The 25,965-nt window shown below is 40.4% G+C and overlaps 2 protein-coding genes across 4 annotated transcripts; both read left to right on the plus strand.

Moving 5' to 3' along the window:
* The first annotated feature begins 447 nt into the window (after positions 1-447).
* On the plus strand, positions 448-18,278 carry kdm5ba (lysine demethylase 5Ba). Of its 3 annotated transcripts, XM_079342160.1 has the most exons (28): positions 448-549; positions 965-1,267; positions 4,863-4,940; positions 5,290-5,412; positions 5,509-5,718; positions 6,039-6,164; positions 6,326-6,419; positions 6,504-6,610; positions 6,725-6,883; positions 7,013-7,132; positions 7,717-7,875; positions 8,484-8,665; positions 8,770-8,932; positions 9,039-9,158; positions 9,986-10,180; positions 10,416-10,597; positions 10,925-11,049; positions 11,196-11,346; positions 12,221-12,341; positions 12,494-12,849; positions 14,113-14,251; positions 14,355-14,534; positions 14,617-14,775; positions 15,765-16,184; positions 16,304-16,388; positions 16,497-16,684; positions 16,799-17,062; positions 17,205-18,278. In XM_079342160.1, the coding sequence occupies exons 2-28, from the start codon at positions 1,115-1,117 to the stop codon at positions 17,340-17,342; spliced, it is 4,497 nt and encodes a 1,498-aa protein (XP_079198286.1). In that variant the 5' UTR covers positions 448-549; positions 965-1,114; the 3' UTR covers positions 17,343-18,278. The 3 variants fall into 3 exon arrangements, with proteins under 3 accessions (XP_079198286.1, XP_079198285.1, XP_079198287.1); XM_079342159.1 differs by lacking the exon at positions 448-549 and having other exon boundaries at positions 597-1,267; XM_079342161.1 differs by lacking the exon at positions 448-549 and having other exon boundaries at positions 597-1,267; positions 5,509-5,679.
* A 1,108-nt stretch (positions 18,279-19,386) lies between these two features.
* nelfcd (negative elongation factor complex member C/D) lies at positions 19,387-25,700 on the plus strand. Its single transcript, XM_079341054.1, has 15 exons — positions 19,387-19,635; positions 20,259-20,368; positions 20,507-20,616; positions 20,711-20,820; positions 20,916-21,023; positions 21,692-21,844; positions 22,224-22,354; positions 22,509-22,674; positions 22,774-22,908; positions 23,085-23,224; positions 23,714-23,828; positions 23,915-24,010; positions 24,107-24,247; positions 24,546-24,675; positions 24,864-25,700. The coding sequence occupies exons 1-15, from the start codon at positions 19,579-19,581 to the stop codon at positions 24,896-24,898; spliced, it is 1,737 nt and encodes a 578-aa protein (XP_079197180.1). The 5' UTR covers positions 19,387-19,578; the 3' UTR covers positions 24,899-25,700.
* The last annotated feature ends 265 nt before the right edge of the window (positions 25,701-25,965 follow it).

The raw sequence follows: 25,965 nt of genomic DNA on the forward strand, positions 1-25,965 counted from the left end.
TGTTCTTACATAGAAACATAGAAACCAATATGGATGCAGAGTGATTTATTTGTTGTTTAAGGTCTTTTGACAACATGTCATGTCGTGTTGTTTTAAAGAAGGTATACATTTGGAGCCCAATGCTGTGTCAGCTTTTAGATATTTAATTGATGTCTTTTATTATGATGCTAAGAATATAGCCCCGTGTTTCTTGAACATTTTCTAACTGACCCTTGTATTTACAAGAATACATTCCGTACTTTTACGTTTATGAGGGAATAGCTTTTTATAGGAATTAAGAAGCAGTTTAGACATTTTTAAAACCAATCATGAGTACATAAAAAAAATGGTGACCATATGACTTCAATCTCTACCAATCAACGAGCTCCTCGCTAGACCATTTAAAAAAGAAGTCCCGGTCAGCGCGCATCGATCTAGTAGGTGTGTTCGATTACAAAGCTCAACTGATACGTTTATTATTTCAGTTGGGCCGGGCGGGGCGGATGAAGAACCATGTCCAACTAATCCCGTCATTTCAAAGCGAATTTTGCACAAACGCGTGTCAAGGAGGTGAGAAAATCGAACTCATCCAGAAAAGGGAGCAATCATCTGAGATTAAACCATAGAGCCAATAATCTGTTAGAGTATTCTTCTAACAAAGGCTTTCACTCTCACAGTGAAACTTGTCTTGTGGGTTTAAAATATATTATTGTAAAGGCTTTTACTTAGTTAAAATACCGGGTTTTTTACATGCATATAACTCCTGGTAAAATGCCTATTATGTAAACTATATCCGTGTAGTTCATAGAAAAATAACAAACAATCCATGATGATATGTAAATAAAACATGTAGCTATGTTTTTGTCGCATAATGACGCCACTAATGGGATATAAAATGCCCCTTTCCTGAAAGCACAGCTCGTGTCTACTTTTTGAAGCGGAGGAACACAGTCTCTGACCGTCCCCCCTTCTCGTCTCCAACTAGATAATTCGTCTTTGAGTTCAATGAGTGAAGAGTGGACATGAACTGAACGGATAGAAGTTGAAATTGCCTAGTGAGCATATTCCGCTTAAGGAACCCCTCCCTCTCAGATCAGAAACATTTTCCAGCTGCAGTCATATCGAAGATGAAACGATGAGTCAACCACAGCTGAATGAGTTCATTCCCCCTCCGGAGTGCCCTGTTTTTGAGCCCAGCTGGGAGGAATTTGCCGACCCCTTTGCGTACATCAACAAAATACGACCCATAGCAGAGAGAACTGGCATCTGCAAAGTCCGTCCGCCACCGGTAAGTGTTTCTAAATTCAAGATAGTTATTAAATAAAACAAATAAAATACGAGGTTTGCCTCAGCTGCTTCTAGATATTTCAGCTTGCAAAGTTGTGTTTGTAGACAGGTTTCAACATGGCGGATTGCGGCTGCTCAGCTTGTAGTCCAAGCTCGCTGAGTGTTGTGTTTGCATCTACGAGGAAATGTGTCAAGTTTAACAACTGACATCTTTACAATCCAGAAACTATTTTAAAAACATTGGGGAATTGTAGAAAATAACCCCAAATAAAGAAGTTTGCCTCTACATTAAAATAATAATAATAAAAAAGAAATTGTTTACGTTTGCGCAGAATGAAACGCTTCCTGGACTTTGAGGACGGAAATAGCTTACAGAGATTTAAACTACTTCAACACATTTACTAAACAACATAAAATGTTAACTTTCCGAGAGGGATTTGGTAGATTTATCTTTTGTAAGATAACTGAGCTAACGTAAATGAGGCCTTTTCTTTATTATTATTATTATTATTATTTTTTACAACTGCAGAGTTGTGACGTTATGTACGTGCTCGGTGACCGACTGTTTATGGAGACAACACACTCGGTTTATGTTTTTATATCTGCCTTTTATTAAATTACCTTCCTCACTGCGACCACACGGAGCACAACGTCTGTTAGTTACATAACATCTTTCGTTTAAATAATAATGAAAAAAAAACATAATCTAGGTATTATCAGAAACTCTCGGGACAATGTCAGGCATGTCTTATATAATGTCTTTTTAGAAATGGAGCATTATTCTGCAGTGATCCAATAGTCCCTAATGACATATACTTTAAATTTACAATCTTTAGGTTGAGAACAGAACAGTTTGAGTATTTATACCTAAAAATGGTTAATCTAACATTGACCTTATTAATGATCCATTGTGAAGACAGGGAGCTGCTAACCTTATTCAAGGGTGTGTCCAAGCATCCATGCAAAGTAGATAAACGACATTCTACTGAATTAAACTATTTTAATATGTTGAACACTCATTTCAAGTAGCCTAGTCAGTACGTCAGTTTTTAAAGACTTTAAGGTACTGCATGGTAATTATTTTTTAAGCAGACAAGAGGCAATGAGGAAGCTGTAAGTCCACGTTGCTCAGTTAAACAGGATGGGCAGTAGTAATACCATGGCGAGGGGGGACTAAAATTTAAAGGCAGGACTAAAAAGAGTGCAACCATTGCAAGCAAAAGAAAGTCATGCATCTAAAATGTACATCATTGATTTTAAAACAAGTTCTACAGGCCCTAAACAGCTATGCTATCTCAGTGCACGGTTTACAATGGTTATAACAAGTTTTCATCTTAAAGCTTATATACATGTGTGTATGTGTTTTTTGTTTTTTTTTGTAACTAAACACCAGCAACTTCACAACAAAGTCTTAACATAACAAATCAAATTCCATCATGTGTTCTGATTGCTTTAAGCACCATTGTCTGGCATCTTGTGATATTCACCAACCTTTTCTGAAATTCAGACCAAAATTTAGCATTTGACGTTGTGTGGGCCAAACAATCGACTAAAATCAAATCCTTAATCCTGTAGCAATGTCGAGCTGAGCTTTTGTGGGTGAATTTCTGGTGGAAATCTAACTTTTGTGTTGAGTATTCTGTACTAATGGGAGCGTTGAGCCCTGCCTTTGTTTGTTTGTTTTTTTCTAAAACAGAAAGAGGGAGGGGGAGAGACTCATTGCACTAAAAGTTGTTTTTAATCAGAGATTTCTGGATGCACAGCTTGTGGTCTCAGTTTCCTCTGAGGTTCTGTGCAGGTCGTACTTTGACTGTGTTAGCAGAAAATGCAATCATTTTCAATTATCTCTTGAGGCTGTTTTTGGTTGACTCAGTTTGTATTGCCATCTATTTCGTGTTGTAAGGCTCGTAGCGTTCAGACCAAACTTTCAGTTTTAGTCTAACTGCTGTAGTCAGTGGTCGGACGGGTTGTGGAAGGATGTTTAATCTCCATAAGTTTCAGAAAGACTTGTTTTACTTTGTGTCCGGACACGTGTGGTTGTTCTGTCTTTGTGAGAAGATAATGCAGTGATGCTGATGCTAGCTACCATCATGGTCATAGCTTGTCATTCTCAAACAATAACACATTCAGCCTCAGCTTCCTCAGAAGGACAGCTTTAGCCTGATTTCCAGACCCAGCTGAGAGTTTCACATGATCGGATGGATGGATGGATGGATAGATAGATAGATAGATAGATAGATAGATAGATAGATACTTTATTGATCCCGAGGGAAATTCATATATATAGATGATGATGATATATATGATGGAACGTTACTTTTGATAGCTTTGGATCAATTACAGTGGTCAAATATATTCTCTCTCTCATTCGATTGGCTTTATTGGCCTTACGATTGAGTTTGACATGTAGTCAAAGCAAAATATACAACCCAAAATATAATGCTACAGATATGAATTAAATCCTGAAGAAAAATAAAATTAGATTAAAAAAATATTGAAAATGACACGTGACTCCTCTATGCCATAAAGACAAAGTACTACAAGTGAGCTCTCTTGTCCAATGATTATTTGAATCTCTCTCTCTGTTTCTCTCTTTCTGTCTGTTTCTCTCTCTCTCTATGTTTGCAATGAATGGATGAATGTTGTAAACTTGGTAGAAAAAGCTCAACATATCTTGTTTGGATCGTAGCTTTTTACTCGTGTTGTCAGGTTAATGAGGATTACTCACACTAAAGAACACAAACAGACACGTTGTTTGCCTCTCATTTGTAAACAAACACACTCATGATGACAAACCAGTAGGAGTGTGTTTTTTTTTGCTGCATTAATTATGTTAAACAGATCATTGTGCTAACACTCATTACATTCTTCAGTGTTGCAGGGAGCAGTGTGGTCTGTTGTTGTTGAGATCTGTTTGTTTGAATGCACAGCCTGCATGTGTATCAGGCAGTCGGTGTGTTTGATCAGTCAGTAACACAGCTTGTTTGGTTACTCTGTCACGCAGGAATCTGACGCTGTTGTTTGATAAATGTTGTTGAATGAAATGTCAGGTTCTTTTATTGACAAACCTTTCAGAACTGAACTAGTTTCACATTCTCAGCTAGTTTTATTGTCTCCCACATGTCCATGGTGTGGTTTGACATTCGTTCCATGATGCTGTTTCTCTGACTCTTAGTAAGCAGCCTGTTCACAAAATAACATACAGTAGTTTTAAAAGTAGTAGAAAGTCATTGCCTGTTGTTTGTTTTTTTCAGCTGATTCTTTCATAACTTTTTGGAGCTTAATGCAACAGAAAACTCGAGAAGATCCAAATATTTAGAGACTAGTTGACACATCTTTTTTTTTTTTTAAGCATTAAATTGGATTTGTCAACAAAACAAACAAACCAGTCATTACACGAAGGGGGGCTGTTGTTGTTGTTGTTTGACTAAAGATGTGTGTCTTTCACAGGGGAGCTTGTCGTACATGTTGTACGCTTTGTTGAACACTGACAAATGTGCAGAAACAATGTTCTGTGTAATAAATGTAGTTTCAGTGTGAGCATCAAAGATCTGCTGTCGATTTGTTGAGACAAATGTTTTTGTTTTCTCTCTCAGGACTGGCAGCCCCCGTTTGCCTGTGATGTTGACAGACTGAAGTTCACTCCACGGATCCAAAGACTCAATGAGCTAGAGGTACATCCTGTTGTTGTTTTTATTTCTTTTGATTTAAAACTGTGTCAGTGAAGTATTCATTGACATCCTGTCACTGAAAGGTTTCATGCTGGTATTACTTTTTAAAAATATTGCACACTGAATATTCTATTCAATCATTTGAGACCATTGCAATATATACATTTATACATTAGTATTCTACTCAGACATACTTATAAATACATTGCTAATAGGCCTCAGTGGTACAGTCTTAGTCACTGGAGCTAACATTAGCCCTGTCCCTAGACTGCAGGTTTGTTCTTCTAAAATGTTCTTAGAGCAGTTTACAATGTCTGAATGTACAAAATGAACTTTGTCACTTTATGTTCAGGCTCAGACCAGAGTGAAGCTCAACTTTTTGGATCAAATTGCAAAATTCTGGGAGCTTCAAGGATGCACTCTGAAAATTCCCCACATGGAGAGGAAGATTTTGGACCTTTATCAGCTGAACAAAGTAAAAGATGCAAATCCTGACTGCTTTCAAATGTTGTCTTTCTTTTATAGTAAATCCGTACACACTAAGCTAATGTGTACTTCCTCTTTTTGTCAGCTGGTGAATGAAGAGGGAGGTTTCGATGCAGTGTGCAGAGAGAGGCGCTGGACAAAGATATCGGTTAAGATGGGCTTTGCTCCTGGCAAAGCCATTGGCTCTCATCTGAGGGCGCACTATGAAAGGATCCTTTACCCATACAACGTGTTCCAGACTGGAGACAATCTGCCTGTACGTCCCGAAGCTCACTTTAAGTCTTCAACTGGAGAGGTGCAAAAACTAGACTTATTGTAAACAGAGGAGTCGATATTTATCACAGACAGTTGTTTATGTGACACTTTTTTTACATTTATGAGGCAGATACCAGGATAATCTAGTTTTTATAACGACGGTTAGTGTTTCTGCCTCAAAATGTGTGTCATAAAATGAACACTTGTTTTTGTTTTTAACATTGTCTTACACTATTTAATATTTAATGTTTACCTTTGATTTGAATAAAATGCAAAGCTTTGAGGATTTGTTTTTCTTTTTTTTTATCCCAGGTTATTTTGTACCTTGTGTCAGTTTTCATCACATGTCTCTCTTTGCAGAGAGCCACCTTGACCAATGACACGAAAGACAAGGAGTACACCCCTCATGACCTGCCGCAGAGACAGTCTGTCCAACCTCAGGAGACCTGCAGTATCGCTCGCAGAGCAAAGCGGATGAGATCAGAAGTGAGAATTATCACTCTCTCTTTTTTTTCTCCCCTGTTTTCTTATATCCACATGTGCTGATAAGAATGTTTGTACTCGTATGCAATAAGCGGAATCTTGATACATATAATGTAAAAATAGCAACTGTGTTCTCTCTCTGACTTTCACTGTGCCTCTGACAGAGAGGATGTGTTAAAACTGAGCCTGGTGAAGTCCGCGAGAATCGTCCTAATCTCAGGAGGAGGATGGGAACGTATGCTGCCAAACATGAACCCGGTAAGACAAAGCAAGCTATTCTGTTTGTGAATGTATAAAACGACTTGTGCTAACAGAAACTCTTCACTTTGTCCCTTTTTATAGTGAGGATGGCGATCACTGAGGTGAAAACAGAGCCGATAGAACAGGTGGATCGCACAGATTATAAAGAAGTTGTGTTAAATAACATAAACAAACCGCCCACTAGTAAAGTAAGTTTAATGTTTTTGTTTATGTCTTTAATTTCAATAATGTGCAGACTTGGATTGTTATGTTATAATGTCGTACTGTGCGGTATATAACACATGTCACTGCCGTCGGCTCAGGTGGACCAGTACATGTGCCTTGTGTGCGGCAGTGGGACTGCAGAGGACCGCCTGCTGCTGTGTGACGGCTGCGATGACAGCTATCACATCTTCTGTCTGATTCCTCCCCTCCACGATGTTCCCAAAGGAGACTGGAGGTGTCCCAAGTGCCTGGCTCAGGTGAGCTGCGCGGTCTCTGCCTGCAGGGATCTACATCCTGGCAGAACTAGGGTGGGGGACAGCAGGCGATTTATAGACACACGTTCAAAATATTTTTGAATTACATATTTTATGTTTGATTTGTTACAGGAATGTGGCAAACCTCCCGTCGCTTTCGGCTTCGAGCAAGCGAGCAGGAGCTATAACCTCCAATCGTTTGGAGACATGGCAGATTCTTTCAAGTCTGATTATTTCAACATGCCAGTTCATGTAAGTTAACAGCACCTGTAATTTATCTGTTTTTCCCCCCCTTCAGTTAGTTAATTTTTTATTTGAAACTACACTTTACCTGAGTCACAGGTTAATGTCTACGTTGACATCAGTTTAAACGGATGTTTTAAGGTCATTGGGTTGGAAATCGATGAATATAAGTTACATATAATGTGTTACACAACACAATCAGCACATCGTATGCAGAGGTTGTTGTTGTTCCTGGTGTAATAAAGGTTTGTCGTTTCAAGCCCTGACCCCGAAAGCTCTTTAATGAATTGAATGATTCTTTTTGTTTTTTGGGAACATGTGTCGAAAACAAACAAAGCTGGACTGTGTGTGTTATCAGTTTTTATGACTGGCCTCTGACAAAAAATGCTTTGATAAAACACTTCCACAGAGGTTTCCGTTTGTCTTATCCAAACTGTTCAGGCCCTCTTTAGCATAAATGCTGATTCCCAGAAAAGCCACACAATGTGCTCGTTGTGTTGCAGTTATGCCAAAAATGTTTACTTGTGACAAGACTAGCTTTGGTTCCTAGCACACACTCACACCATGCCTTCTCCTTCTTCTGTGCATCTTAGATGGTTCCTACTGAGCTGGTGGAGAAGGAGTTCTGGCGTCTAGTCGGCACCATCGAGGAAGACGTCACTGTGGAGTACGGAGCAGACATCGCCTCCAAGGAGTTCGGGAGTGGTTTCCCTGTAAAGAACAGCCATTTTGAAGTCGCTCCTGAGGACGAGGTACTATCTGTCGGATGTCAATTTGGTATTTTGAACTTGAATCCTACTTGAAATTGTAAAGAGACCTTACTTTGGGGGCGGCAGTAGCTCAGTACGTAGGGACCTAAGTTGGAAACCAGAGGGTCGCAGGTTCAAGTCCCGATGCAGACCGAGCAGAGCACTCCAGCTCAGGGGGCACTCTGATAACTTTCCATCAATTCATGTCCACAGCTCCTGCTTGTGCATGTGTGTGATTCTACAATAACAGAGTGCGAACCAGAATTTCCAGCTAGATTATTAATAAAGTATATTAAAAAAATAAATGCACATAAAAACTCTCACTAACATTGTATGTAAACATAAGTGACTCGAAATGATGGGGGATTTTGTCATACCACGTATCTAAAATCATACCTAGCCTTTATATAAAAGTATATATTGATCATCAAAGCTAGGATAACACTGAAATCATTCAAATTATTTATTATTACTTTCAGTATTTCCTAAACCATGATCAGTGTGCTGTTACTTTGTAGAAGCATTGATAGATATGATGTTGTGCTCAGGGGACCAGGATGTATTTTAGTGAAAAGTTAGCTGGAGTTTTGAGACCTGTCTCTGACCCGCAGCATTACCTGAGCAGCGGCTGGAACCTGAACAACATGCCGGTGCTCGATTCTTCGGTGCTGACTCACATTACAGCTGACATCTGTGGGATGAAGTTACCCTGGCTCTATGTGGGCATGTGCTTTTCCTCCTTCTGCTGGCACATCGAGGACCACTGGAGCTACTCCATTAACTACCTTCACTGGTACAGTTATTGTGTATATTTCTATAATGAGAAATGTAGATGTACACACTAGAATCAGTCTGGTATATGTAGTAAAATATTGATGTTTTTTTTTTACTGTGCAGGGGGGAGCCAAAGACGTGGTACGGGGCTCCTGGTTATGCTGCTGAGCACCTTGAGTCTGTCATGAAGAATCTGGCACCTGAGCTGTTTGAGTCCCAGCCAGACCTCCTTCACCAGCTGGTCACCATCATGAACCCCAACACGCTGATGAACAATGGCGTCCCAGTAAGAAGCTGCTGCTGCTGCACTCACTCATTCATAAAGCATCACATTAAAATGTCTCGCAGAAAGTAGGATATTAAACTGTCTTATTTCTGATTTTTATTATTAGATCTATCGGACCAACCAGTGTGCAGGAGAGTTTGTCATCACTTTCCCTAGAGCTTATCACAGTGGATTTAACCAGGGTTTCAACTTTGCTGAAGCAGTCAACTTTTGCACCATGGACTGGGTGAGAACATCTGTTTTCTGTGACATGTTTTTTTTTTTTTACTCAGAATTTTGAGCATTCACACCAACCTCTAAAATCATGTTTATATAATCAGGAAACAAGAATGAAATATTGTTTGATTGCTTTTAATAAGCTTATTTGTTAAGCACTTTTTATCTATTTTTTCATCCAAGACAAATTTACAGCACAGTTTCATAACTCGCCCATTTAGATTTTACAAGGAATACGACTTGTGCATAATTAGTTTATTTTAATGTTATTTATTGTTTATTTTTTACAGGGGTAGCAGTTACATTACAGTCATTGCACCAGAGTTAGCTAATAGCTAATTTGCATTTGTTGTCCCTGGGCAGGTAAACAAATAATGGATAGCTGGAAGTACATAATTTAAAATAAGAGAATATTTCAATAAAGTCCATTTATGTAACATTAAACTTCATATTATATCAGATTTAATCCATAAATATTAACAAACAACATAAAGCATCTCCATTGGTACACATAGTAGATCAGTGTGATGTGCAGGGCAAACATTAGTGATGGCAGTGTTTGGCTGATTTTAATGAGAACTTTAGCTTGGTTTTAAACTTCTTGTTTCTAATGTGTGTAGGCATAGAGTTCCTCTTTCTCACTGACTGGTAAGACTGCAGCTGCGTAATAACTGTTCATCTGGAGACTTGAGGCTGCCTCAGCTCTTTGCCTGTTGTTAGGTTGACTGGAAGTTTCCTCCAGAAACGATGGCTGTGGTTACTCCAGCTTATTGACAGTCTGTGGTTCCTTCTAGAACATCTCTTTGAAAAAGTCTAACTCCAAGTATTTTCTGACAGATGCCCATTGGCCGAAACTGTATAAGCCATTACCGCCAGCTGAGCAGGTACTGTGTCTTCTCCCATGATGAGATGGTTTGTAACATGGCCTACAAAGCTGACATGATGGACGTGGAATTGGCATCTGCAGTGCAGAAGGAGATGACAGTCATGGTCCAAGAGGAGGAAGAACTCAGAGAGAAGATTAACAAAATGGTGAGATGGCGTTACCTTAAAGTTCCATTGTGTTGTTTTTCTTAAGTGTAGTAAATAAAGCTCAGTAACAGCAGGGTAAAGGTTTAATTTTATAGGCACTCAAGATTTATTTTGCACAAAATATGTTGGTCGCTGCCTGAAAATCGTATAGCAGACTATTTGTGTGTGCACATCTGTCTCATTAAGGTCCTCTGTGCCATCTGAGCTTCTAACAACTGTGAATGTTTATCCCCAGGGTGTGGTGCAATCTCGACAAGTTGATTATGAAGTGCTCCCAGACGAGGAGCGGCAGTGCTGCAAGTGTCGGACCACCTGCTACCTGTCTGGCATCACCTGTGCCTGCAGTCCTGGCAAGACAGTTTGTCTGTACCACACCCAGGACCTCTGCTCCTGTCCTTATAGCAACCTTACACTCCAGTGAGTCTTCAGTAACCACAGCAACTAAACACAATCTCAATTTCACTGCTTACTGTACGAGTCATCTGCAAGTGTGGATAGTCCTTTTTTGGGTGTGTAATGCTACCTATATCAGGTTTTTCCCAAAAGTTAGCAAAATGGAAAATTCCAAAAACCTGGCTAGAATCAAACATGCAGAATTGTCTTGTCTTCTTAAGTTTGGTAAAGGCTCAAGGAGTTCCCCTTCATCCAGAGTATATCTAAATGAAAATGTTATTTTGAAGTACATGGCATTGGGAAGGAATTCTGTGAGCCTTGTCAAATGCCTTGTTGTGTCTATTCCTGCAGTTTTAAGTTTACACTGGATGAGCTGTATCCCATGAGGGCGGCAGTGAAGCTGCGTGCAGAGTCTTTTAAAGAATGGGTCTGTAGTGTGAAGGACATCCTGGAGAACAAAGGAAGCAAGAAAAGAGGTCAGGATATTAAATGGAAAATTCTGTACTGCAAAACTGAGTAATTCCAAAAATTCCCAATACCTGCACGTTGCTTTAAGAAATACATTTACCCTATGCTGTTTCATAATTAATCTAATATCTAGTCATTTGTACTGTTTTGTCAGGTTTGGATGAACTCCACAGTTTGGTGGAGCAGGCAGAAACAAAGGCCTTTCCACAGACTAGCCTCCTGGATCAGCTTCGGGTTGTCACCTCTGAGGCTGATAAAGTGGCTGCGATGGCACAACAACTTCTCAACGGAAAGAGGCAGACAAGGTAGAGTACAGCAAGAGATTTACAGTTCATCTTAGTGTGATACAACATAATGTCTTCATTGTATTATTAAACAAAACAGAAAGCAACACAGTTCATATCTTATCTCTTTGAATAAGTACATGTTTGGGTGTGCAGATAGCCTAACAGAAAGGTGTCTCCCCCATGTATGGAGACTTCAGTTCTCAAGTCCAGCCTGTTGCTCCCTTTCACATGTCTTAGCCCAGGGATTCTCAAACTTTTTTAGATCATGGACCCCTTTTAGGTGACACATTTTCTAAGGAGCCCATCATTATTTTAAGGTTGATATGCCTAACTGTATTATTACAATGCACCATGTACTATGTAGTACTTTGCAATGATAGAATCAGGCTACATTTAGACTTTTCAAGTAATTTTATAATCTGTGAGCTATCCGAGTTGATCAGTTGGCTCAAAACTAAAGTGGGCGGGAGTATTGGAAAAAATGTCTGATTTTATTGGTGCGAGATGTCCCAGTCTGTAGATATGCTTTTTACAATTTTTTTTGTTTATTTTTTTTTTTGTTTAAGATTTATTTTGGCCGTTTTTATAGCCTTTTATTGTCCGCCTGCATGAGGACTGTGCCTCGATGCATGGGGCACTGCGCCACCGGCGCCCCCAACTTTTACACTTTTTCATGAATCATTCTGCGGACCCCGAAGTTATAGTTGGCGGTCCCACTTTGAGAATCACTGTCTTGGCACTCTCTCTCTCTCTCTGGTTTTCTGCTATAGCCACTGTCCAATCCAATAATTGCAAATCAATAATTAAGTTTGCCTATCTTCAACATTGTATAATGAGTCAAGTTGTCTTTGCGTTTTATCGCTCAGTTGAGGAGTTTTTGTGTTTATTATAGGTATCGTTCTGGTGGAGGAAAATCTCAAAACCAGAATGGACTAGCTGTGGAGGAGCTGAGGTTGTTTGTACGACAGTTTGACAGCCTGCCGTGTAACATCAGACAGGCTCCTTTACTAAAGGTTAGTTTTCATAAGTTGCACTATCTTATGGTTGTTTTGCTTTTCTATACTCTTAAATCTTACATTTTAAGTAATATAATTAACACATGTTTTTTTCATTTGAGTGAACCTGACTTTGTTCTTAAAGTTCTACATTCTGGTTTAATCTCCAGGACCTGTTGACCCGGGTCGATGACTTCAAGCAGCGCAGTGAACGTCTCCTCTCTGACGATTCACCCAGCCCGCAGGAGCTGCAGGAGCTGCTGGACGTGAGTCTTGGTCTGGACGTGGAGCTGCCCCAGCTGCCACTGCTTAGAGAGAGACTGGAGCAGGCCCGCTGGCTGGAGGCTGTGCAGCAGGCTAGCAGCCGTCCAGAGAACCTCTGTCTGGACACAATGAGGAGGCTGATAGACCAGGGCGTGGGCCTGGCCCCACATAGCTCTGTGGAAAGAGCCATGGCTCGCCTGCAGGAGCTGCTGACTGTATCAGAGCAGTGGGAGGAGCGGGTACTTGGTCTCATGGAATCCAGGTGAGGATGCAGACCACAGGTTTACCGTTTCAAAATGTTTTTCATTACTTTTAGAAAGAAATTAGACTGGGTTCCTGCGGATCCTTAAAGTCTTAAGATATTGATTGAGAAATGTCTAAATACATTATCAAATCTTCACTGTCTGTTTTACATGAAAGGATTTTTTTAACATCTTTTTTTATTAAATTCAGTTGTTCACATTTACAGCAGCGTTCCTAAAGTGCTGACTGTCCACAGACTGGTCACTTCATTACAGACCAGCCTTTTTCTAATGAAATAAGTGTAAAGTAAAAATTGCGACTCACTGCCTTTTTAGAGGCATTTGCCTCTTCTGTATGAGTGTGGGAATAAATGTGTTTGTCAGGCTGTGTGTGGAGAGCACAATAGTTTAAGACTAGATGAAGTAGACGAGACTTGATTATTCAGCGCCCTGATGATTTTGTAGGCCTATCAATAAGTCAAAGTTTTAGTCTGTGACACATTACCCAAGCGGAGTGCAAGGCACATGAAGAGTTTCTAGACCAACACATACAGCTAATTAAAGTGAAGAAGCCAGTCACTGAGGGAGGGAGATAAGAATACAGAGCTGCGATGCTACAGTCAGAGTTTCTATAGTAATTGAATCTGGACGTGTACCGGTGTATATATAAAAAAAGATAGACTTTTCATCAGTGTGTCCATTAAAGTTATGTACACCTGTGAACTTAAAATGTTTTATGTTGGAACACGCAAATGAAAGAGCATCACTTCAATGTGGTGAAATCTTTAAAGGCATATTTAAAGCTTGTGAGTTCAGTTTACTGCTCCCAGTCTTTAACTGGTTAGTTTAACGTTTATTACAGTTTTAAAAAGATGATGTGAGGAAAAATGCATTCAGTCTTTCTAAAATGAACTTGATGAAAGAAGTAGCACGCCATTACATTTTTCTAATTTATAAATAAATGATGATGTGTTTTCCTTTTTACATGATTTATTGTCCATTTAAGTATTGGATAGCTACATTTCAGCAGACCCGACTGGCAGCACATCATTTCTCCCCTATTAGTTCTTAATCATGCATTGAAAGAAAACAGTGGTATATTGTTTAGTAAACAAACCTTGTGGATTACTATATTGGCTCCTAAATTACAGTCAACAAGTGACAAGCAGAGACTGGCAGTGTTGGTAGACGACATGCCTTTTTTAGTTTGTTTTTTTTTCCTGTCAAAAATGAAAATTTTTAATGCCATGCAAAAATTTTCCTTGGTTTGCGTCTCTCCACAGGCCATATCTCAGCATAGAGACACTAGAAGCTGCTTTGCTGGAAGTAGAAAATATCCCTGCCTATCTGCCCAACTGTCTGCAGCTGAAGGACGTCGTCGCCAAGGCGAGGGAGTGGCTGCATGAAGCCGAAGCACTCCAGGTGAAATATTTATCTACTTGGGCTACGCTGAATGTTTTCAGCCCTTAAACACAGCCGCCTTCCACTGTCTCAAACCAAGTGTTAAGTGTGTATATGTTTGCAGCTCGGGGGGCGTATTCCTGTGCTGGACAGCCTCTCTGAGCTGGTTCTCGGAGCAGAAAGTATCCCAGTGAGACTCGACCCGCTGAATAGACTGGAGGCACTCGTGAGTGATATTCAGACTTGGAAGGAGACGGCGGCAAAGACATTCCTACTGAAAAACTCTCCTTTCTCTCTCCTTGAGGTAAACAAATAATAGTATTGTCGCTCATTTCAAAGATGCGTGTGAGAACAAATAACTATAAATGTTTTCTTTTGTTGTACAGGTGCTGTGTCCGAGATGTGACGTAGGAGCTGGGTACCAGAAGTCAAGATCTAAGAAATCAAAAGAAGCTGCACAAATCTGTAAAAAATCTTCGACAAAGCTCGAGTCTCTGAGTGATGTGGAGAGAGCTCTCACTGAGAGCAAGGACTCGGCCTCTGCAGTGAGTGCTGAAGAATAATTTACCTTTTTACGAAACAAACAAGGATAATTGTGCTGCAGTATTCAGGACAGTCCACAGAAAAAGAAGGAAGACATTCGCCAACGTGGCCCGTTTGCTCATCCAAAACAAACTCAGTCCATCCAAAAAAGTAAAAAAGCGCAATCCAACAAATGGAAGCGATAGATCAATGATATACCAGGATAAAAAAGAAGCGTGCCAGATTTATTTTGCCCATGTGCTCTATATTATAGCCTACCTTCAATTACATTATACGTTTTATTAGCGAAACATAAAAGTTATCCCTCTCTCCAGAATAACACGCTCTCGTTGGCACCTTCATGTTTGTTTTGCGAGTACGTCACTTATCTAAGTCTGCGCCTGCGCAGGTGTTGGCAGCGCTGTCAGAAAACCGGGATACTGTGGCATTTATACGCCTTACCAAGGTTTCTTTCAGAGTTCTCCAGGTAGCAAAATCGGGTTTCTCAAAACTGAAATCAGGATATGATCTTTACATGCACAAATACAAAAACTGGTTACTTAAAACCCCAATCAAAACCGGGACACTCAAGTCCATGTAAACGCACTCACTCACAACACGTCTGCTCTTTGAAATGCACTTTGCAATGTGATTGTAAAAACTTTATTCTCTCATTACATGAAACCTTGACGACATGGCAGGTTTCTTTATGGATACAACATTTGAGGTTATCATGGAAACTCCTGTGTCTTTTAATGTCACACAACCAAAGGCAAATATGACAATGACAATCTTTAAAGGAGCAACACAATTTAAATTAACATTGACTTGTAAAGACAGAAACTTTTTGGAAAGGCAAAGTCTAATTTTGAAATGAATAATGAAAAGATTGATCTTGTTTTTACTGCGCTGTGCTGCTTCTCGGCAGCATCAAGCAGACAGCTGTTAGTACGTTCTGTGTGAAAGACGGGTGAATCCTCACTATGAATGATTTTACTTTTCTCTTTTACAGATGGCCACGCTCGCTGAGGTTCACCAAAGGGAGATGGAGATCTTGATGGCTCTTCGGGTTTCAAATGAGTCCAAGCTTGTTTCTGCTGAGAACTGTTGTGCACATAGTGTTTGTGTTTGCCAAAAGGCCCCTTCGGGTGCCATGGTGCAGTGTGAGCTCTGTCGAGAAGTTTTCCACAGCACCTGCATTACGACAACCACAGAGCTGGAATACGGCCGAGCCTGGCTCTGCCCGCTTTGCCAGCGGTCGAGGAAACCCCCTCTAGACAGGGTTCTTCCCCTGTTAGCTTCGCTACAAAGGATTCGGGTTCGACTGCCGGAAGGAGATGCGCTGCGGTTCCTCATCGAGAGGACGGTGCAATGGCAGCACAGAGTTCAACAGGCCTGCTCAGAGGGGGTGCTGGAGAAATTGTCAAAGACGGTTAGTGGAAAACATACTGGGGGAAAAAAAAGCCTTGAATCTTCTGTCTGCTTTGTTTGTGATGGTGGTGAAATGCTGATCTTTAAATGAAGGCTGAAGCTCACTGATCTTTATTCCAGGGGAAAATCCGGTCATCTTCTCACTCGCCTCAGGAGAGAAATGGTTCCATTTTTTACACAGAGCAGAAGTGTGTTCCTCTCCAGGGTCTGTTGGAAACCTTAAACAATTCATATTTCTGAATATCTTTTTATTTTATTTTCATTTATCCTCTGAACTCAATTTTTTTTCTTTTGTTCACCCTGTTTGTCACAGGCCTTAGTCCTGAGCTGGAGGAGCTGATTGTGGAGGGTTTCCTCCTGCAGGTCACTTTGCCTGAAACCGAGCAGCTGTACAGATACCTGCTGTACAAACTGGCCCCCCTGCCGTCACCCAGCCCACCCTGTGAGAGCGACACAGACGAAGAGCAACAGTCTGATAGAGGGAGCCCCAACCACAAAAAGGTTTCAACAAATGTTATGTCTTATTGTCTTTCTTGAGGATCACATGCTCAAACAAACTTGATCTGTTTAATCACTACTCTCTGTTAAAATAACTGTTTGTTTTTCCCCACACAGAATGGAGTCTCCAGTCTTAAGAAGGAGTTGGTGAACGGACAAAGCAAAAGGACCAAGCGACGAAAGGATAGCTCAGAGTCTCAGCACAGCGAGAAGGCCAAGAAGAGCCGCAAGAAGAAGTCAAAGAAAAGCAAAGAGAGGAGTGAAGAAACCAAGAAGAGTTCTTCTCCCACACACACAGTGTCAGACCACGCTCCTTCAGACTCAGAAGAAGACTTCTCACTGTGTGCTGCACCATGGTGCAGAGAGCCAGAGGGTGACGAGGTGCGTTTTCTATCAATCCTTTATACTCGGGCTTATAATGGTTCATTGAACTCTTTGTTTACATTTACAATGTACAGATGATGACGCTGTGAGAGAAATGAAAAAGATTGTTAGAAAGGTAACTCCTCTGACTTCCTTTTAGGTAAACTGGGTCCAATGCGACGGCAGCTGCAATCAGTGGTTTCACCAGGTCTGTGTCGGACTATCTGCTGAGCGAGCAGAGAAGGAGGACTATATCTGTATAAGCTGCACACAGCCGGACTATGACCGAGGAGAATGAAGACCAAAAAAGGGACTTTGAAGGACCAGCAGTTTTTTTTCTGCAGGCCACAGCACTTAAGCCCACACCTGAACTCTGTGTCCGGTGGCTCCTCCCCTTTACCTTCTGGCTTGCCCCTAGTCAACATGGTGCTATTTACTGTTTTTTCCAGTCTTACAGAAGACTTCTGTCACTGTTTTTCCTCATGGCTGTTTTTGTCAGCCAATCAACTAATCCTTTCTGAAACTTTCCAAGAATTGCTGCAGATGTAAAAATATGGCAAACTGTTTAAAGAACAGTGCAGGGATTTTTCAACCAAAAAAAAAAAAAAAAAAGTCAATTTGACATCACATTTTAGAACTGCTTTTTTACATGCATCTGAACAATGTGAAACTTATCTTTCTCTTGTAGAGTAAAATTTATTTATCGAAGCAATAACTGAACGGATTAATTGAGGTTCAGTTTTCACCTGAGCTATATTTGTGTTTAGACATTCTTTGATAGAAGCAAAACTCAGAATTAACTTTATGAATCCTTTGGCATTACACAGTTCAATTGAATATTTGTGAACGGAAATAACTAAATATCCAGAAAGCAACAACTGAACTCTGAATTTAGCTTGACATAGCTAGTATCCTTTAACAAATCACTCACTTTGATGTAAATCTTTTGCACTTTCCGCAAACATAAAACAGTCCTGAATCTGTTATTACTGGCATTGGGTGTGACTAGGTTTTGTTCACAAACTGAGTTTGAACTGTCTGACATCAAAGGAATGTACATTTTGAGTGGATTTTCCCTTTATGGTTTAGGATGAGAATATTGTGTTGGACTTAGATTTAACACAGGCCGTGTGATATTTGCCTCTGGTATATATGACTTTTTCTGCTCCTTTGGGTAAATAATATAATTCTTATGTTGCGGTTTGCATTATAAAATAAAAAAAGTCTCTTCCCATGTGTGTTTGTGAGTTGATTTTTGAATTACTTCTCAATCAATATAACATTTCATCCCCAACATAATAGGCTGCAGGGCTAAAGCTATCACCTTGGACCATCACTAACCATGATTAGAGTTTATTTTTCTGCTGAAAATCAAAACATCTCAGACCTGGGGTTTTCTCATTAAGTGTTCCTCTAACTCGCTGCTCGATGTCCCTGAATGTAACTGCCTCGCCTAGTCACTTCATTTGACCCCTAATTATTTAAATGTGGGCTCATTTATAAATGGTTAGAAACAAATATTACAACGCTAGGTAAGATTGGCTGTTCACTTTGTGTTTGCAGGATCATTGCAGAAGTCACTCAACTGTACATAAGTAGAGTTCATAAGTTCTCACGAATTGAGTCGGATTGTGATTTTATTTGTGAAAGGGGAACAGTGACATTCAAATTTACTAAGAGGAACTGAAAACCGTGGCAGTGAACAGTCCAGAGACTGTGTTGGTTAACAGTTTAGTATTTATGAGTAACATACATTTGAAACTATGAAATACTTTAAGGCATATCGTTTCTTCATTGGAAGAATAAGAGTTATGAATTTATAATTTACTAAAACGTAAATTCCCTGAGGTTTTCAACAAACAAATGTTTTTAACACCAACCAAAGTGTAGGGTTTGTGTGAATGCATGAATGATTCAGAAACTCCAAATTAATCTTGTAAATTACAAAAATAAATGGAAGAAAGAAGATCACAAGCCACTTTTAATTCTTTTATTAAATTTTAGCAGCTGTGAGTGCAAAATGTCTTACTTGTCCCAACATAGATTCACTTCATAGAAGTGCAATTTTACAACCTTAACAACCTCACCACACACCAGCTGCTGCTTCTTAACTTAGATTTAGGAAGTTGTCCACTGTACATTACCTAAATTATATTAATGAATACTTGCTGGTGACATTAAATGCATTATTGGTGAACACAGCCCAATTTGTGTTAGTTTTGTATTTGTTTGTTTATTTGATTGTGTGTAAATGATATCTTGAGAGGACTTCCTTCTTGTTCAAGTTTATTAAGGCTGGTGAGCTTCATTTATATATTGATCCTTACAGGCTGAACAGCGGGGACAAAGGGGGCGTGGTCTGTTCACAGTCTCGCCATTTTCCGCCAGTGATCGGTATTAGCTTGCTAGCGAAACAAGCTAGCTGCTTCCCAACTCAGCAACACATGCGTTAATAATAAATCATATTTAGAATAAAAAATCACATTTAGGAAGTTGCTAATCATTTAATGTAAATCCCCCCCTCCCCCGTCATCATGGACGAGGAATATTACAGTGGAGCGGGAGACTGGGAAGGCCCGGACGGGAACATGGTGAGACTTGGACTTGTTGCTGCACACAGAGTTAGCTGTGCAGCATTACCTTAGTATCTGCTCCATGAGCTGCTCGTTTTGATATCTGACAACACAGTCTGAACGCTTCTCTGTGAGGTGCAGAGATGGATGTGTCTACAAAGCTGCAAAGCACAAACAGAGATATGAACATGCAGGAGCTTTGTAGCCATTAGCCAGCTAACATGCTAATCAGTAGACAATGACAGTCACTGAGCTCACCTTGTTTTTCCAATGGAGGTGATATTTTCTACGTCATTAGCTTTTACTTAGTTTATATGTATTTTTTTCATGCTTTAAAAAAGTGCAGTAGACTGTTTACATTCATAACATAAAGCTAAGTTTAATGTTATACATGCTCACACTGTTTGAATGTGATCAACAATAACAAGACAGAAAGAAGGTCTTTGTTATTATTGAATTAAAATTCTCTGAAGACATTTGCTTAATTAAAAATGTTAAAAACCTCATAGACACACATCGTCTGTAGATGTTTGACTGACAAAGAAGTAAATCATACTTTAATCTGTCAGAAAAGCTGTGTGAAAGTTTCTTCCTTTAAACAGATTGTTCTCCTAAATAATGAATACATATTTGTCTCCCAGGAGGATTATGTGGAAGGGGAAAATGATGGAAAAACACAGGAAGATTGTCTGCAGAAATTCTCCAGCAGGGATTACATCATGGAGCCAGCTATCTTTAACACCCTCAAAACGTAAAATGCTGTTTTGTCTTTCAAAATGAATATAAGGGGATTGTATCCATTTTGTATGTGAGGGTGAAAATAACCAACACCTGGGTCGAACATTCACATGAATCTCAAATGCCCGCTGAGAACAATATTTTCTCTCAGGTATTTCCAGGCAGGTGGCTCTCCAGAACACGTCATCCAGCTTCTCTCAGAAAACTATTCTGCTGTGGCTCAGACTGTCAATCTGCTGGCAGAGTGGCTCATCCAGATGGGTAAGTAACATATAACAGCTGTCTTTTGTGGGATCCATTCAAACTGCTCATTTAAAAAAAAAACACAAAAAAAAAAAACACACTTTGATTTCAGGTGTCGAGCCTGCTCAGGTCCAAGAAAGAGTAGAGAATCATCTGAAGAGTCTCCTTATTAAGCATTTTGACCCTCAGAAAGCAGACTCCATTTTTACAGTTGAAGGAGAGGTGAGAACTATGCACACTAAGTTTGTAATTTTACAAAAAGAAAAGTGATGTTTTTGTGAAACCGAAATGATCCAGTGTCCTCTGTCTGTTTTCAGACTCCTGCCTGGCTGGAGCAGATGATAGCACACACCACGTGGAGAGATCTTTTCTATAAGCTGGCAGAGGCGCACCCAGACTGCCTCATGCTCAACTTCACTGTAAAGGTAAACGGCAGCATGAGTAGTTGCACATGTAGTTCATTTCATAACCCAGGTGTTATTCTTCTTGAGCCTGGAGAGAGTCAGGTCTAAGTCTTTAAAGTCAACACCAGCAGCAATAACAGTATGAATCATTACCCAGTCATCCTGTCCTGGCTCACAGTGAATAGTAATGATTACTGTAATGACTGCTATTGTGATTGTTTTTATCAAGAACTTCTTAGAATTTGTGTAAAGGGCGTTTTTCTTTTTATTTACCTCCCTAACCAGATACATGAAACACACCTGAGGGCTGGAACAACAAAGAGTAAAAAATGTCAGAAAATGATTCATGTAAAAAACAATCAACCTTTATCTGTATATTTGTATAGCAACAATTGATAACAGAAAGATCTTAAAAGAGAGCAGATTTAGACTGTCTTCTTTCTTATTAACACAGGTTTGCTCTCAGGTAAAGGCCTCTGCTAGGGATGGGTTTTTTTGGGGGGGGGGGGGGTATTCATTTTAACATCTTCTAGACAAGAAATATGATTATTTAATGAATTAATTCAAATCAAACGTAATTCAGTTCAGTTAATGACGGACTGATATGAAGACCTGTCAATGTCCCGTTTGTGTTTTGTGAAGTTGAGCACTTCTCATGCGCCCACCTGTGTACTCTGTGTCGTCTTCAGCTCATTTCAGATGCAGGTTATCAGGGTGAGATCACCAGTGTGTCGACAGCGTGTCAGCAGCTGGAGGTTTTCTCTCGGGTGCTGAGGACATCTTTGGCCACGCTGCTGGACGGAGGAGAAGAGAACCTGGAGAAGAATCTGCCAGAATTTGCTGTGAGCTCATCTCTTCTATAAGCCATAGTTCTTTGAATCCTGCCTGAGTCAGGTTCAGTCGGGATCAGTACACTGGTGTTGTTTTTTGTTTTTTGTTTTTTGTTTTTTTAGCAGGTTTGGTTTCAAATTCTTGATGATGTACTTTTGTGCTCTGATGCTCCTTTTAATACATGGTTGACACTTTGAAATCAGGGTCAGTCTCTTGGAAAATAAATCTGTATCTATTTTGGGAATCTTATTGTAGTTCATTTTGAAGCAACAGTGGCAGTCAGTGATTGATCCTCGCATTTGATGAATTGCATATTTTTATTGTTTTAAATATTGTTACATAAAAGCCTCTGTTTGCTGACTGTTGAGTTCTTCCTACTGTCTCCTGCAGAAGATGGTGTGTCACGGTGAACACACATACCTCTTCGCTCAGTCGATGATGTCCATCCTCGCTCAGGAGGAACAGGGCGGATCAGCTGTTCGGAGGATTGGCCAGGAGGTGCAGAGGTCAGCGCATCAGAGGTAACTTTTGTCTCCTATGTAATAGAATTCAACCACTACATCTCCCTCGCCTCTCAGGGGCAAAGTTAACAAGACGCATGACTTTATGTTAGCTATATTTGAAAAACAAAGGTGACTGATGATTTGTACTCTGTGGTTGGGATTCATAACACAGAGGCCATGATGCCAGTCAGATAACTCTAGCCCTCGGCACTGCAGCAGCCTACCCTCGAGCCTGCCAGGCACTGGGTGCCATGTTGTCCAAAGGAGCCCTGAACCCTGCAGATATCACTGTTCTGTTTAAGATGTTCAGCAGCATGGACCCACCTCCTGTGGAGCTGGTGAGGAAATAATATCAGCAACCCTGTTAACTTTCTACACATGCAAGCGAAGATGAAGTCAACTGAAACTTTTTCTTTTCTTTCTTTTTTGGTCTTAAGATCCGAGTGCCAGCATTCCTGGATCTGTTCATGCAGTCACTGTTCAAACCGGGATCAAAGATCAACCAAGACCACAAACACAAATACATCCACATCCTGGCCTATGCAGCGAGTGTGGTGGAGACCTGGAAAAAGGTACACAGGAGACAGGGATACACTTTACTGATGATGTAATCACATCTGGAAAACTGGTTCAGTGGTGATATGAGCTTTACTATCTTCATAACAATGCATCATTTTATGTTTGATTTGTGTTCACTGCTGCTTCCTAAACTCCTTTTAACACATTTTGTTTTTCTTACTGCTCTCAGAATAAGCGAGTAAACATCAATAAAGATGAGCTGAAGTCGACATCTAAAGCCATAGAGACAGTGCACAATCTGTGCTGCAACGAGAACAAAGGAGCCACAGAGCTGGTGGCCGAACTCGGCACTTTGTACCAGTGTATCAGGTAAATGATTGAGCCACTTCGTTGTTGTCGAATGGAAAACACTTGATCATGTAATTTCACTTACAGATTACTTGATCCACGTTAAAGCTTCTGTACACATTGTTTCAAATGTTCTGATACCATAGGGCTGAGATTCCAATACTGAAACTATGCTTTTACGTTTCTTTACTCAAAGTATTTACATGTTGGTTTAATTAATTTTCCCGACGTAGTACTTAATCAATGAGAAAAATCTCATCTCAGTGTCTACAAATAAATCCGCTGTACAGGCCTTAATAAAAGTCTAAAGTTGATTCATGAGTGGGGAAAAGCCCTGGTTTCAAATAGGATACAGGATACTTTTTCTCTATTCAAGAAATGAGGACTACAGTTCAGGTGAGGAGTTGTTCTACTTTATGTTGACACTTTTTTCAGTTCTCGAAAACAACGGAGGCTGGACAGCCACAGTCTCTCCACTTTAAATGATCCCTCCCTCGTGTTTGTGTTCAGGTTCCCGGTCGTTGCGATGGGCGTTTTGAAGTGGGTGGACTGGACAGTGTCTGAGCCGCGTTACTTCCAGCTGCAGACTGACCACACTCCTGTACATTTAGCTCTACTAGACGAGGTATGGCATGATTATCAGGGGACTTTTTTTTTTTTTTTTTTCTCCACAAACCAGCCATTAAAATCATGAATCATCTCTACACACAGATCTGTACGTGTCACCAGCTGCTGCACCCGCAGGTCCTCCAGCTGCTCATCAAGCTGTTTGAGACGGAGCACTCTCAGCTGGACGTCATGGAGCAGGTCTGTGTGTGCGTGTGTGTGTGTCCTTCTACGTTATGTGTGTTGTAAGTGTGCGACCTCTCAGCTGACAGAGTGGTGCTTTTTCTTGCCTCTCAGCTGGAGCTGAAGAAGACTCTGCTTGACAGGATGGTTCATCTGCTGAGTCGCGGCTACGTGCTGCCAGTAGTCGGTTACATTCGCAGGTGTCTGGAGAAACTCAACACAGACATCTCCCTCATCAGATATTTTGTCACTGAGGTAACAAAAAAAAATTCTTTTCTTAAGTGAAGCGATAAATCATGAAAAAGGAAGTGACCCCTGGTTGGAATGTGTGTTTTTCTCAGTCACTGAACAAACAGTCTGCTTCACATCGTTCAGGAGGAATCTTAAATTGTAAATGTATACATTTAAGAGATTTTGATAACGTGGACCGAGGTTTTGTATTGGTCACGGACACTAACAAAATAAAAAGATTTGACAGGATTGTCAAAAATATTTCCAATAGCTGAAATAAAAAGGATTTACAGTGAATGAACTCTAATGTTTGTCTTTGTAGGTGCTGGATGTGATCGCACCGCCCTACACGTCGGACTTTGTTCAACTCTTCCTGCCCATCCTGGAGAACGACAGCATCGCAGGAACCATCCGCACAGAGGGAGAGCATGACCCTGTCGCAGAGTTCATTGGTAGGTGATGTACTTATATCTAAGGCCCGAACACTTTTCTACACTGAGAGAGAACGCCAAGTTTCAGTTTAATGGCAATCCACGCACATGTAAGAGCTTTACGGGTGTGGAGAGAAAAAAAAAAGGAAAAGTTTGTCTGATCATCTCAATGCACTCAATATGTGGTTCTTTATTTCTTTCTCTTCCAGCTCATTGCAAGTCCAACTTCATCATGATAAACTGAAGTGGAGAAACCACTGAAATCTTGTTGGGGATTGTTCCAAGAAGACCAGAGAGCGACAGCAGATATCTCTATGGAAACTTGATTGTTCTGCACCATGTTGGAGCACGCAGCTCTAAAGGTGCATTCACACATGCTCTGTGCGCGCCGCGGTCCGTACGCATCACAGGTTTGTTGCTTTGGACGGCGTGTTCCTATTCACACTGGATCCATTTCTGGAAATGTGCAGCACAGCGAAGTGCACCCAAGATCAGCAGTACACACATCACGGGGGAGCTACAAGATCATGCTGGAATAAAGAGAAAAGCGTGCAGACATATCTCTTTGTCTTAACAAGGATGATTTGTTCGTTTGGGGCTTCTTTGACGTTAAGTTGATAAAGTGATGGAAAATATGATCGTGAGTCCATATATCATGTTTAATTTTGAAATCGACCGATTTGTTATATTCTGTCTAGCTCGTGCGTACGCCTTCAATAATAAACCTGCAGCGTATTTGAAACGGAGATGTGAGACGCTCCGGAGATGGACCGCAGCGCCTGCTGAGTGATCACCATGATTGACTAGAGTGGTGGCAAACTGCACAGCGCTGACAGACCGCAGTGCGCACGGAGTATGTGTGAATACGCCTGAAGACTTTACGTTAAAGTTTGACTGAATGAACGATTAGTTAAAAGGTAAATGTCAGCGAGCTGAAACGAGAAGGCTGGAGCCTCTGAAGAAGCAGCTAAATATTTCCCTTTTTTCACCTGTATATTTAATTTTTTTTACTGTATTCTATGTTGGATTAAAATGTTTTAGGACAACTTTGGATGTATTTTTTAATCCTTGATGGCATTGAAAAAATACAGAAAGAAAACATCAGGGCTACAAGTAAAAAGATGATTGAATGCATGTCATCTGTAAACAAGTGTTACTGATTAACATCAACAGAGGCAAACTGCATCAAGACTTCACACATGGGACTGAAAACAAATAGTTTAGTTTCAGTTGTATCAAGTATAGGTAGTTCAAACGCTGTGTGATGTATCAGTGCATAATGAAGACCGACCCCACAAAGTATATATATAT

The sequence above is a fragment of the Symphodus melops genome (assembly GCF_947650265.1).
Source record: "Symphodus melops genome assembly, chromosome: 4".
Taxonomy (NCBI): domain Eukaryota; kingdom Metazoa; phylum Chordata; class Actinopteri; order Labriformes; family Labridae; genus Symphodus; species Symphodus melops.

Excerpts from the sequence above, each read along its gene's own strand:
- kdm5ba (XM_079342160.1), top strand. The coding sequence starts at position 1,115 with ATGAGTCAACCACAGCTGAATGAGTTCATTCCCCCTCCGGAGTGCCCT. Across the intron at positions 6,884-7,012 it reads GTCCCAAGTGCCTGGCTCAG|GAATGTGGCAAACCTCCCGT; the intron begins GTGAGCTGCGCG and ends GATTTGTTACAG. Across the intron at positions 12,850-14,112 it reads CTTGGTCTCATGGAATCCAG|GCCATATCTCAGCATAGAGA; the intron begins GTGAGGATGCAG and ends GTCTCTCCACAG.
- nelfcd (XM_079341054.1), top strand. The coding sequence starts at position 19,579 with ATGGACGAGGAATATTACAGTGGAGCGGGAGACTGGGAAGGCCCGGAC. Across the intron at positions 22,675-22,773 it reads ACCCACCTCCTGTGGAGCTG|ATCCGAGTGCCAGCATTCCT; the intron begins GTGAGGAAATAA and ends TTTGGTCTTAAG. Across the intron at positions 24,011-24,106 it reads AGCTGGACGTCATGGAGCAG|CTGGAGCTGAAGAAGACTCT; the intron begins GTCTGTGTGTGC and ends CTTGCCTCTCAG.